Consider the following 13744-nt stretch of genomic DNA (forward strand, 5'->3'; position numbering starts at 1 on the left):
ACATACACAGTCACAATGCTGAAGTTGTTAACATTAACAATTTGAGAGCAAAGTATAACAATAATAATAATTTGCATGGTTTGATGTGATTTGAGCTAACAGACCATTAGATTTAATCACCATTGGTAGCACGATTTATTGTAGGCCTAATGCTTTTTTCGTCAGTTGGTCAGAACAAAAGTGGCAGACTTGTTACTTGTTCAGATGACAATATCTGGTGAAACATTTTATTTGGGTCATACTTCCTAGACGTAAGCTAGAATCTGTGATTCCTAAGTACAGTATCCACACCAGTGCGGTGACTGATGGCCACATTCACCTCAAAACATCAGTTTCATCCGCGCAATACTAAGGTATGCATAATCTGGCAGGGTGCAGAATTCGGCACGACATCGGTGCACAACCCACAAGGAAGATATTTACTGCAAATAACTGCAATTTCAGGTTTTCAAACAGAGATGGCGACAAAGAGGCAAAACTTACGGACTTTCCAGACAACTTGGAAAGACCTTAATGTTTATTGTGATGTCTTTTTAAAACGTGCATTATAATTTCTGTAACATAGTAACAATAAATAAATAAATAAAGCCCACTTTAATTTCTCCAGTCAGTAAAGCTAGCCAAGTTTAGCACATCCACACTCTAATAGAAAATACTGTTTAAACTAAATTCTTATAATATATAAATGATAAATTAAATATATTTTAATTGTTTCTATGGGGAGCGTTATTACTTTTGACAAATTGAACAAAACAGGTTTAAACCAGAAACCAAGATTTTCGATTCGGCTAATAAAAAAAGCACTTTAAATAAATGACAATTTACTTTCTTTCAGTGTAGTCAAGCAGTTTTTCCTGAAAAATGGCAATGCTTAAACCAACTTTAAACTAACAATCAGGTCCCAAAACACACATAATTTGTGGGTTCAATCAGATAATTTTTCAAAAAAAAAGAAAAAAGGAAAAAAAAAAAAGTTACCTCTTTGTCCTTATCAAAGGCAGCGAGAATGTTACTAGAGGATGCAACAAGGAGGCTGGCTATTTGTGCAGTGATGCTATCCAGACTGATGGACTCGAGGGATTTACTTAAAATTTCGAGTACGGAACAAGCATTCTCCTGTGAAAGAAAAGTACCTTTTCAGCCGTTATGCAGTATTGTGTTTTAGCACATATACACTGCTAAAAAAATTAAAGGAACACTTTGAAAACACAGCAGATCTCAATGGTGAAAAATATCATGCTGGATATCTATACTGATATGGACTGGGTAAGGTGTTAGGAACGAAAGGATGCCACATCGATTGATGGAATTGAAAATTATCACTGTGCTCACCGGGTAGTGAGCACAGGGCCCACTAGAGGACATCAGGCCCTCAGGCCACCCTCATTAAGTCTGTTTCTGTTTGTTTGGTTAGAAACATTCACACCGGTGGCCTGCTGGAGGTCATTTTGTAGGGCTCTGGCAGTGCTCATCCTGTTCCTCCTTGCACAAAGAAGCAGATACCGGTCCTGCTGATGGGTTAAGGACCTTCTACGGCCCTGTCCAGCTCTCCTAGAGTAACTGCTTGTCTCCTGGAATCTCCTCCATGCTTTTGAGACTGTGCTGGGAGACACAGCAAACCTTCTGGCAATGGCACGTATTGATGTGCCATCCTGGAGGAGTTAGACTGCCTGTGCAACCTCTGTAGGATCCAGGTATCGCCTCATGCTACCCGTAGTGACACTGACCCTAGCCAAATGCAAAACTAGTCAAAACAGTCAGAAAAGATGAGTAGGGGAAAAAATGTCAGTGGCCTCCACCTGCAAAACCATTCCTGTTTTGGGAGTCGTCTCATTGTTGCCCGTCTAGTGCACCTGTTGTTAATTTCATTAACACCAAAGCAGCCGAAACTGATTAACAACCCCCTCTGCTACTTAACTGACCATCAATATCCCAGGAGTTTAAATGACTTGATGCTATACTCTGATTAAAAAGTGTTCCTTTAATTTTTTTGAGCAGTGTATAGCCTTATGATGTGTTTGGTCGCAATACTACCTGAGCATAAACATTCAGTTTGTCCTTATCTTCAGTGATTTTTGTCAAAACACTAGCAAACATCAGCACTTCTGTGGGTTGCTGGGGTGGCTCTTCTTCTAAAATTGCTAATATATCTGCAAGAAGTTCCTCTCTGAACTGCAAGTGGGAAATGGATGTTAGGATTAGATATTACATATATGATGTGTATGTAATTTTTTACAACACAAATGCAAATTAAATATGCAAATTATTATTATTATTATTTTTAAATCTCTCTCTTTCATCTTTTTTACCTCTTCTGTGTCATCTGCTCCACCAAGTTGACTCAATTCGTTATCAATGGTGTTCTTGAGCTGATTCTTGTTGATCTTTATCCAGGAATATTGAATTGTAAACTTTTCAGAAGACATTTGGCTATTTTGTTCACCTAAAGCATACAGAAATAGTTATTAGATGCACTTTATTCATAGCTGTAATACAATAGCTTCTGTAGTCATAAAATGTTAAATCAACACACAAATCATCACCACGATGATGTCCTTCTTGAAAGATCTAATCTTCTTAGCTTTGATCTCCAATTTGTTGTTGTTGTTGTTGTTATTATTATTATTATTATTATTATTGTTGTTGTTGTTGTTATTGCCATTATTGTTATTGCCGTTATTGTTATTGCCATTATTGTTGTTGTTGTTATTGCCATTATTGTTGTTGTTATTGCCATTGTTGTTGTTGTTATTATTGTTGTTGTTGTTGTTGTTATTGCCATTGTTGTTGTTGTTATTATTATTATTGTTGTTGCCATTGTTGTTGTTGCCGCCATTGTTGTTGTTGTTGTTGCCATTGTTGTTGTTATTATTGCCATTGTTGTTGTTGTTGTTGTTGTTATTATTGTTGTTATTGCCATTATTGTTATTGCCATTATTGTTGTTGTTGTTATTATTGTTGTTGTTGTTATTGCCATTATTGTTATTGCCATTATTGTTGTTGTTGTTATTGCCATTGTTGTTGTTGTTGTTGTTATTATTATTATTATTATTATTGTTGTTGTTGTTCTTCTTCTTTTGTAGAATCAGGACCTTTTTGCCATCTTTTAAGCATTTTTCCTTAAAATCATCTTTCTAAAAAACAGAACAATGTGAAAATTATTATTAAAAGAAAATTAGACAAGCATCTGTATATTATGTCAAACATGTAAAGCAGTATCAAAATTTTACTCTGTATACAGAAAGACTGAAAATAAAATCATTACATGCATTTGAAACTGACTGGACTTACTTTGTTTTTATTTACTTTCCTGCCATCTTCCATATACCAGTATGTATTTTGACAGCTAGCACTTGACTCTAATTTGATGTCAGTTGGACCACAAAGTGTACAGCTAGGAAGTTTAGATAAAAACAGAATTTTTGATCATCTCTATCCAACACCACATATGAAACCCTCAGCAACTAAAGCAAACATTTTTATTTTAGGGTTCAGTGAAAAATAAAGGTCACAAAAATGCGTCTCACCTGATTTGCAAAGGGAGTGTATTTGTATCAGAATAACAAATCTTTGTGTCACCTGGATTCTCCCTTTTAGCCCTTTTGTGAGTGTGCTGTCTCAAATTTAAAGAGTACTTTGATGCCTGAAAAAAGTTTAGAACAGCAGCATTTAGGAATCAATTTAAGAAATGAAGTGATCTGTTTCCACACGTAAAATGACTGCCGGAAAATAAATTAATAAATAAATAAACAGATGAAACCAGCCTAAGCTGGTTGGCCAGGATCAACTGGTTTAAGCTGGTCTCCCAAGCTAGTGTTTGGCTGGTTTTAGCTGGTTGATCTCCCAGCCTGACCATCTGAAGAAGTGGTCAAAACACCTCTAAAACATGCCTGCTAAACCAGCTTTTTCTGGTTTCAGCTATTGTTTTTTCCAGCAGCGATGGACACAGGAAAATTAATAAATAAAGCAATGAGAATCCCTGAAACTATTATACTGATTTTGAGACAAAAGTCTGTTTAGGATGTTCACTCAATAAATGTTGTAACTGAAAAATCTTTTGTCAGTAACCGAATGCCTAATTGTTACTAAAATATAACTGTCTTGTTAGAGGAAAAGTATCATTATCGTAAAATAAACTTTGACCCTGTAAAATCTGTTAAAGTGAATAAATAAAAATACAAAGTCAAAGAATAGTTTTAAAAACATTTAAAACTGAAAAATCTATTTGATCACCTCAACAAAAGAATCGTCACCACCATCATCAGCAGAGCTTTCCACAATATCACCAGAGTCTTCTGCATTATGGAAAATGTACATTGTTGGATGAAAATATTATGAACATGAACATATACATATACAGGAACCATAGAAGTATCATTACTACAGTATGTTCTCTATGCACCTTATTTTTAACGTGTGGCCATTTGTAACTTGAATGTGTGAGGCTTCCAGTGTCATTCGCTCTCAGTTATTCCAGATGTGCAAAAACAGTATGTTCACTGTATTTTATATATCATATTTTAATTTATGATCATAATCATAAACACACTGGTTTGTAGTACAATAGAACTGTTTGTTTTTTCTTCTTCTTTTTATTATATCTATAGCTGATAAAGAATCGGAAGTCTCAAACATTCACAGAAACTGCTTACTTCCACATTGCAAAATAAAGGTGGATCAATTTAAAAGCTCTCACGGTCTATGCAGTGATATTCCACAAACAGGTAACTTCCCAGCGCAGGGCACGGATCTCCAAAAGATGACACATCTGCCACAGGCGTGCAAAACCGCTGTCCATTACAGAGCTCTTGGAGGACAACAGCAAACCTCATTATTGCAAACAGTCCAAACAACATAACTGAGGTATAGTAAAAGAACAGATGCAGAAATTCTCAACGCTGTTCAAACACTAAGCACTTTGACAACAATAGTAACATTACAGTAGTAGATGAACTGAATCGTCTTCACAAAGAGATTGTCTGAATCCTCTGTAAATATTTATATGTTCACGATTCGTTTGCCTAATTAAGATAGACATTTTCTGGTCCATTAGTACCCATTGAATACTACGTATATCAATTTATTGGTCTTTTTTCAAGCTCATTTTGTTTTCTTGCTTTACATCTGTTATGATGTAGCCTACTGTAATTTTAAACCTCGGCTTTGGCAGGAGTCCTATATATTCAGATAAAAAAACAAAAACAAGCTCACTGAAGCTCTGTTTACATTTTAGATTCCATACTGTTTGCTCTGCATTCAGATAAAAAGAAAGAAGTCAGAAAAAGAGCATCAATTTACAAGCACCACACAAAAGCATTTTCTGTCCGCATCAGGTGGAGACATTAGGACTCATAAAAGGTTTCCGTTCTCGAATTACCTATGTAGTTAAAAACCTGTAAAAAACAAAAATGATCGTTCCAGTTCCATGGTACTTCATATTCAATACAGCCTGAAGTTTAGAGTATTGTTTTAAACAAGTCTCTGATGCTCACTTGCATTGATTTGATTAAAAAAAAAACAGTAATATTATGAAATATTATTTCAATTTAAAATTAATATTCCATTTTAATATATTTTAAAATGCAATGTATTAATGTGAGCTGAATTTTGATTTTATTATGCTGATTTGTTGCTCAGTTCTTCTCAAAAGAACCGCACTTATTTGAAATTTATCTTTGATTAAATAAATGCAGCCTTGGTGAGCACAAGGAACTTAGAAAGAAAAAAAAAAACTTAATTATACTTAACTGACCGGTGATGTACCATGGTAAATAATTACCACATTTATGTGCCAATTTATATTTACATATTTTTCTATTTTATAGTTATTTTTCCAAAAACCATGGAGCTACCAAAACCATAATAACGCCTAGTTTAAAAAAACAAAAATGCATTGTATAGTGTGGGCCAGTACCTGCTACTACATCCAGCACACTGATCCAGCTGCACTGCTCCAGCGAAGCTGTGCGAGAGCTGGAGATGTTGCTCCTGCAGTAATGTGGCGTATTCCTGCCATAGTAGCTCTCATCAACCTCGATCACCTGATCTGAGCCACAGTGCAAGATAGTGCTGTCCATACAGGACAGAGAGCGTCCCAATTCTACAAAAAAGACAAAAGGCATAGCTGTGAAGTGTAATTTAAAAAAACAATATACTGTATATCATGTTTTCTCACAAAAGTGCCTTTAAACTATTCAAATGAATATTCTTTTTATTTTTACAGGAATACAACACAGATCTCTCACAAAGGAGTTATAATGTTTTCTTCTACACTTTTTTATTGGTGCATTGGTTTATTGTTTTTTTTTTTTTTTTGAATAAAACCAATGAGCATGCTAAAATATTAAAATACTTATACATAATTATATAAAATACTATATAAAAAGACACCACAAAACTCACCAAACTCACAAATGAAGTAGAATTCCTGACTACAGTTGCTCGTTGTCTTCCAGTGAAATCCAGAGTCTGTGTTGATGTAGCCACAGCCAGTCTCCAGCATCGACTCACTAAGCCAGTTTGAGTAAATCACACCTGAACCATCTAACCAGATCACGCTGCCTGAGGACATAGAAACTGATGCATGTAAAATGATGATTCCTTATAAGCAGGCCTACTATCATGTACAGATAAAGAGGTAGGCCTAAATTTAAGATTTGTGTATTTTTAATTAAATAAATATTTCCATTCATTTAGATTACATTAAAGTTTTATCATGAGCAAAATGAATGCAATGCATATTTGTCAGTCATACATAAAGAAATGGATAACATTTCTATGCTCAAACATCATGGCATTTATTATTAACTATTTTAATTAAACAATAAAATTGTATTTTCAAAATGCATTTATTCAAGTGGCTTAATCAGCAAAAATCTGTTCATTATAAAATGATAACATTTATTCAGTTAAAAAGTGTTATCAAATATGGCTAGCTGAGGAACAAGCAATATTTAATTAGTTAAAATGTATGGGATTTAAACTAATTTAATTTACTGATGATCAATATATAAATCTAGATGTTTCATTTATTTATGTCAAAACTGATTTTATAAAAAAAAAAAAAATGTAATTTAAATATATTTATATAAATTTAACCCTAAATATTTAATGTGTTGCATTTTTCTAATTAATATGAATGCAATAATATTTAAACTGCATTAATTCAAGCTTTCACAATACTACAAATCTACAGTCATGACTCATGACACCAACCATCTTGTGCGTCCAGAGTGAGGTTGTTGGAGGTAGACACCAGTCCTATCCACCAGTCCTGCTCCGGATGCAGCTGTTTTTGTAGAAACTGCTGGGTTTCATCATTCTTGATGAAGGCCAGGTGTCCACCGTCCCGCTCACACCAAGCTTGAGCACCGAGGAAACTGTGCTGCAGGGCCACAAACTCATAGCAGGAGCTTTTAAATGCCTGCTGATTTTCTGAGCAAGAAAGACCTTCACTAACTGCTTCGCCACATGCTGAGATTATATTAATTACGATCAGATATAGCAAAGTAAAGAGTCTGCCACCCATCTCTAGTCCTTGTGCATAAAGACTAGAAGAGGAATCCTGGTGATTTCCTCTATATAAAGGGTTCTGAGCCCTGCCAAAAATATACCAGCTACCTAAATGACAACTGAATCCTTCCTATTGATTGGCTCTCAAACAAAACCCAGTAATGCAATAGCCTAATGGATGCATATTGTGTTTTTACACAAACAAAGGCAATGTTCATTTAGATCAACCAGATAAGCCAGCTTTAACCACAGTGACGCACAACACACTAGAAGTTAGTGTAGTTCCAGGTTAGAATTTCATCATCATAAACTGAATGGTTTCGCAAACAAAAATGAATTTAGATCAAATAAGAATCATAGAGAATTATTTTGATATTCAGAACCCTGCTGTATTGTGTCAGAATAAAGACAGAATTAAGAATTGTATTCTATTTATCACAATAGTCTTAAAAGATCTAGTTTTTGTTTTGCGTTACTTTATAATCATAAAACATCATTTTCAGTAGGTTATATTACAAATTAACATTATAGATACTCCAGTAAAACATTTTATTTTATTTTATTCTTTTGAACTTAAAGGTGCCATAGAATGGAAAACTGTATTTACCTTGGCATAGTTGAATAATAAGAGACATACTGTGAGCCTCAAACACCATTGTTTCCTCCTTCTTATGTAAATCTCGTGAATAAAAAAAGACGAATCAGAACATAACACCGACTGTGACGTAACAGTCGGGATCACTAATAGTTACGCCCCCAACATTTGCATATACCCGCCCATGTTCTAGGCCTGCCGCCATCAGAAGTTCTGCAGGTATTGTGAAGAAACAAGCGAGGACAACAGCGAAAATGGCAGATCATGGAAATAAATGTTATGTTCCAGGCTGTTCAGGGGATGTGAAGTGCAGGGATGGGTTGGTGTCTGTATTCAGAAAGGCACGGAAAGCAAATAACGGGTTCTAATAAAATAACGCGAGCAACTAAAGGGACATGGTTAGCTCCTTGCTAGCGGTAGCCTGTTACATTACAGTACATAAGGTTTCACTTACCACATAAACAGAGTAAGGAGAGATGACTGAGGATGATGGCGAATGATTTCCAGATCCTGAGCACCACTGACAAGCATCTGATCTTGTAAAATGTGTGGTAAGTACTGCCGCTCCATAGTATAAACAGAGTACGTGCGTGTACGTATGTACAATTTAAGGAAATGTAAGGAAACTTAAACATGAGATCTTTCCCGACTTCCTAGGTTGTCTATGAAAGACTGTAGAGTTTTTCACATAAAAATCGATGTACATGTATACTGATTTTTACGTGATGAACTTGGAATGTTTTTGGCAGGAAAATCCAAAGGAAGTGATGTTTACACACCCTCCGGAGAGCTTCTCTTCCTTTCTATGACACATGAAACAAACACTTATGTTCAGGAGGATAATGCTGTAAGAGCATCTGTAGAACTGTAATGCTAATGTGTCATGCAAAGAAAAGGGATGAATTCAAACTATAGTCTCACATAGCCAGATCTATATAGTCTATATAGTATTAAATATACTTTACAATCAAATTATCATAAAAGTGTAATTTTTTTAACCCGTTTAATCCCAAATAATTCAGAGACATGAAAATATCCAAATGATGTGTCATTATTAACCCTTTGAAATAATCAATAATTATTTTTGAAAATTTTTGGAAAAGTGTGTGAAAATTTGTGTTTTATGGTCAGTCACAATTGTGGGATTATGTGTGTACTGAATTAACATATTTCTGCAGTCATAAAAATAGTTATATATCTTAGCCCAGATCACTATTTCATTTTGATAACAGTTTGATCACATTCTAGGGTTACTATTATGTATAAAAAACCTTTATACAACATTGATAGGAATACTGAGATAAAAGACAAGAAAATACAACCATTAACGTTTTTCAAAATTGTTACTTATTTGTAAAATATATCAGCAAATTTTTATATTAGTGCTACCAGTATTACAACATCAATATTGTAACTTATTTGTAACATTTGAACTTTTAATTTAGTTACTTTTGCAACATTTTAATGTAATTTTCACTAACAACTGCAACTGGATTTATATTGTATACTTAAATCCACTGTTATCCCACCGATCACTATTGTGACCATCAACATGTTTACTCATTCTATGACCACACTCAACAAAACTGAATATATGTGAATTCAAATATTAATACTAGACACCTTAAAGATAATGTGTACCAAAAATCTTTGTCATTTCTTTATGTTAACATACTTTACCAACCTTTCGTTTTGGAGATTTGATGCAACCATCAGGTGTGTTAGACTTCATGCAGCGCCGTGCATACCGATCGGCGCCTGACTTGAAGCAATGCATGCCGGTTAGAAAATGTGTCCGACTTGAACCGGCGCCGACGCCACGTCACTGTCACGTGTGGCATCAATGTACCGCGAGAGCAATTCGAAAGCATAAAGATCCATCTGCTCTCGCGGTACTTTGATGCCATACACTGACCATTTTGCGCAGCGCCGCTTAAAGTCGAACGCGCCTATTTTATCCTACCCCTCAGATTGTCCTACCAGGGCTTACTGTGCATGCGCACATCCATACTGGTCATTTTTGTCAAGCTGAACAACACACCCATAATTTTTTACTACTGGCACGTGGATTTCTTCATGTAAGGTAAGTTTTTGACTATTTCTGTTAGTTTTATTATACTAAGACAGCTGGCAGTAATGAGAACTGTTTAATGTCACATTAGGTAGCCAGCTAGCACCAGGGATCATCTAGCATTTTTCATTGAAAAGTAAGGCTATATGATAATCTGATTAGTGAACCATTTCAAAATTATTTGATGTAAAATATACTTTCTCTGTTTTAGTTACACTGTAAAAAAAAAAAAAAAAAGAAAAAAAAAAAAAGTTGACCTAACTCAAAAAAATAAGGCAGCCTATGGCACTCAACTTAAGTTAACTCAACTAGCAACCGACAACTTAAAAACTGAATAAAAGTCAGTCTACTGAGTGTTAAAAGATCTGTTAGAGCGACCAAACATTTTTTAGCATTTAGCAATGCTAAACTTTTTTTTATTAACAATCCTCTTTCTTTCAGATGTATGTATATTTTCAAAGCTTCTAATATGGGTAGTATTTGCTTCTTAAAACTAAAGGCAAACACTTATGCTGATAGACAAATGAATTAAACAGATTGCAATGAGATGCACATATACAGTACCTCAGCACACGATTCTCAACCATGGTGAGGATCAACAAATTTTAAATCAGTAAAAATATGAACTCTGATCCACACGGCAGTTAATTGACAGTGACAACAGCAGCAGCATAAACTAAGCCAGTAAAATTTAAAACGATAATATTTTAATGATAATTAACATAAAATGTTTTCAAGTTTCAATGCATGCTGGGAACTTGTACAATATTGTTCCATGTAAAATGGTTTGTTCAGATGACTCAATTTGAAAAGTTGGGAGAACATTTGGATATGTTGTGAACAAATGCTTGAGTAAGGTAAACAAAACTTTTGCTGTTTAGGTTATTTTTGTTCAGTTCACACAAAAAATTAAACTGACTTCTACTAAACATTCTTTGTTCAGGCTACTTTTTTACATTGGTTTGTAGGACTTTTTGAAAGTTGGATTTTTCACAGTGTATATAGTTCTCTGTTTATTGGTGCTTTGTTTTTTGTTTTTTAAGGTACGGAAGATAAGTGGGAATCACTGTATAATCTCCTGTCAGTGATCCTACCCATCAGGGTATGATAAGTCCAAAAGACAGAACCTTCGTAGATATGCACTCAAATTCAACCTAAAGGGTAATTATTTAAACTTTAAATGTCAATTATATTTATTGTTGCGATCGCAGTTTCTACAGAGCACTGCAGGAGCTCTGATGACGACACAGCTGTTCCATGACTGGCCAAATTCACCACATGACAACAATGATGTGTGTTTCTATCATCTTCAAATCCAATACTGTTCACAAATCTTATTTTACTTGGAAAATATCACATTCATGTGAAAAAATGGACTAAAGCTAGGCCAAACTTTGAACATTTTATAAAAGAGATTAAACAATATGGTACCACATTAGATAAAATTAACAAAAAAAGCAAGAAAGACCTATGAAGCTTTTTGTTACTTTAAATTGTTGTAATTTTACCCCTGGCATGAATTGTTTCACTTTAATAACTATTAATCTTGTATTTAGTCATTTATAACTTATATATATATAATTTTTCATGAAGGCTGGACATGAAAAAACGCCTTATATTCAGGTGTGCATAATTATTAAGCAGGTTCTCTTTTGCAGATAAAATCTCGAGATAGCAGGGAAGAACGAGGAACACGCAAACGAGGAGATACTTCAAAATAATAGTCTTTAATGAGGGCAGGGCAGGGCAGGGCAGGGCAAGGCAAGGCAAGGCAAGGCAAGGCAAGGCAAGGCAAGGTTAACAGACAGGAACACCGGGAATAACGAGTACACCAAACGAAAACTAACTGAACAGGCAGGAACTAAATACACATGACAATTACTGATAATTACTAAAACACAGCTGGACAAGACTTAACTAATAATCACACTTAACAAGGACAGGAACAAGACCAAATATGGACACAAGAGGCGGGAATGCATGACACACACGACAGAGGACTGACAGGTAAGAGGATGTGATGCTGGTCCTTCAAGAGTCACTAACATAGAGACCTACATTTTTTGTCTGTTCACGGGCTATGAGATCGATTCGAACCCATGATTCTGATTAGCTACATTTTTGCCGAAATTATTCTGTGAAAATCTTCTCTAATAAAACATTATAAATAACCAAAAGATTACTTGTTACAAATAAACAAAGATGATTTTTTTTTTTTCTAAAAGTATTATTATCAAGTGAGCATCAATCGCTTATTTGAGACACTGAATTATCCTAAATAAAGTGAACAGAGGAGGGAAATGTTCTGGGGTGCAGAACAGAAAAAGACAAGGGGGGGGAAACAATGCATTAAAATGAGTACAACTCAACTAGTCCCATTTCGTAGAAAAATTTGAATTCAAAGTAGGTCATTTCTGGTGATCACAACTCTTCATACTATTTATCCTTCAGTACAAAACAGTGCTAAACTTTGGCAAAAGTGTTTTTTTTTTTATTATGTTATAATAGTGATTTTTTTTTTAATGTCTAAATATAAATCCTAAAGCAAACAGTGAAAATAACTGTATTAGAAATGGCAAATGTACCAATGAGTGAACCTCTGCAGCCATCTACTGGTCATAGTGGTAATATTAAGTGATTTTCATTTTGCTAAGTGTTTTTCAACCAGGCAGCAGAAATCTTCCCCTTGCATGGCACATTTACCATGAAATATCTACATTAATTAAAAAAATGTAAAAATTATAATGCTTCCTTTTTGAGTAAATATATATAAAAATAGGCATAATTTAGAGACAAAAAAAAAAAAAGACTATTTGGGAGCAATATGGCAATGTTTTTTGTGGTATGGAATAATGAGAGAGGAGAGTGGCATCTTTGTCACTTTTTTCACCCCTGTTTGACAAAGTTTCCTGTGAGGGTTAGTGCTAGGGAATAAATTGTGACCTGTGCTGGCAAAATGAGTCGGAATGAGCATTTTTCAAAAATGAGTTGAACTCACATCATCGTGAGTTCCCCTTAAGACGGTCGACTTCAGAGAGTTAGGCACTACAAGCTGATACCTTCTCTTCCCAACTTTATCTTTAGATGTCCTATAAAGGACTCCATCTCTAATTTCCAGCTTTTCCCAATGTTTCAACATACGGAGCACCTGAGCTGTCTCGTGAACCTTTTCTCTCCGTGACGGTCATCTTTTTCTCTCAAGGAAATAGATCACCCGCACCACCACATCATCTTCTCTTTGTTTTCTTCTTATTTCTGCAGCAGTAAACGCCGGAAGAGTGGACTCAGGGCCGGATTATCCATAGACGGGATTGGGCGAGTGCCCTGGGGCACCAGCCAATAGGGGGCACCAAGTGATTACGATAATGACAAGACCTTTAAAATATTTTTCATGTTTTGTATATATTATTTTGCTGGAAGAGATACAGATGCATAGAAAATGAACAGTTAATGATACAATATACAGAGAGAATATCAAATATATGCACGCATATAAAGAATTGCGATTGGGTCAGGTCCCAGTGTATTTGCCCCCTCCCCCCAGTCAGAGTCGAGCATATTTATTC

At 34.9% G+C, this 13744-nt stretch overlaps 1 protein-coding gene across 6 annotated transcripts in view; it reads right to left on the bottom strand.

Moving 5' to 3' along the window:
* Positions 1–9917, bottom strand: part of pkd1l2b (polycystic kidney disease 1 like 2b) — a 28744-nt gene extending 18827 nt beyond the window's left edge. Inside the window, exons 1-13 of one of the 6 annotated variants that reach the window (XM_058782141.1) lie at positions 9792–9917; positions 8562–8910; positions 7216–7434; positions 6403–6561; positions 5915–6100; positions 4697–4807; positions 4234–4295; positions 3528–3643; positions 3292–3394; positions 2534–3134; positions 2310–2443; positions 2035–2172; positions 979–1116 (exon numbers count right to left, since the gene is read on the bottom strand). In XM_058782141.1, the coding sequence (XP_058638124.1) occupies positions 979–1116; positions 2035–2172; positions 2310–2443; positions 2534–3134; positions 3292–3394; positions 3528–3643; positions 4234–4295; positions 4697–4807; positions 5915–6100; positions 6403–6561; positions 7216–7434; positions 8562–8742 (2148 nt within the window). In that variant the 5' untranslated portion in view covers positions 8743–8910; positions 9792–9917. Of the gene's footprint in view, positions 1–978; positions 1117–2034; positions 2173–2309; positions 2444–2533; positions 3135–3291; positions 3395–3527; positions 3644–4233; positions 4296–4696; positions 4808–5914; positions 6101–6402; positions 6577–7215; positions 9029–9791 lie in introns of those variants that run through there. The other 5 variants (XM_058782138.1, XM_058782139.1, XM_058782143.1 and 2 more) reach the window with 5 other exon arrangements.
* Between the last annotated feature and the right edge of the window lie 3827 nt (positions 9918–13744).

Source organism: Onychostoma macrolepis, chromosome 07, assembly GCF_012432095.1.
Source record: "Onychostoma macrolepis isolate SWU-2019 chromosome 07, ASM1243209v1, whole genome shotgun sequence".
In the NCBI taxonomy this organism is placed as follows: Eukaryota; Metazoa; Chordata; class Actinopteri; order Cypriniformes; family Cyprinidae; genus Onychostoma; species Onychostoma macrolepis.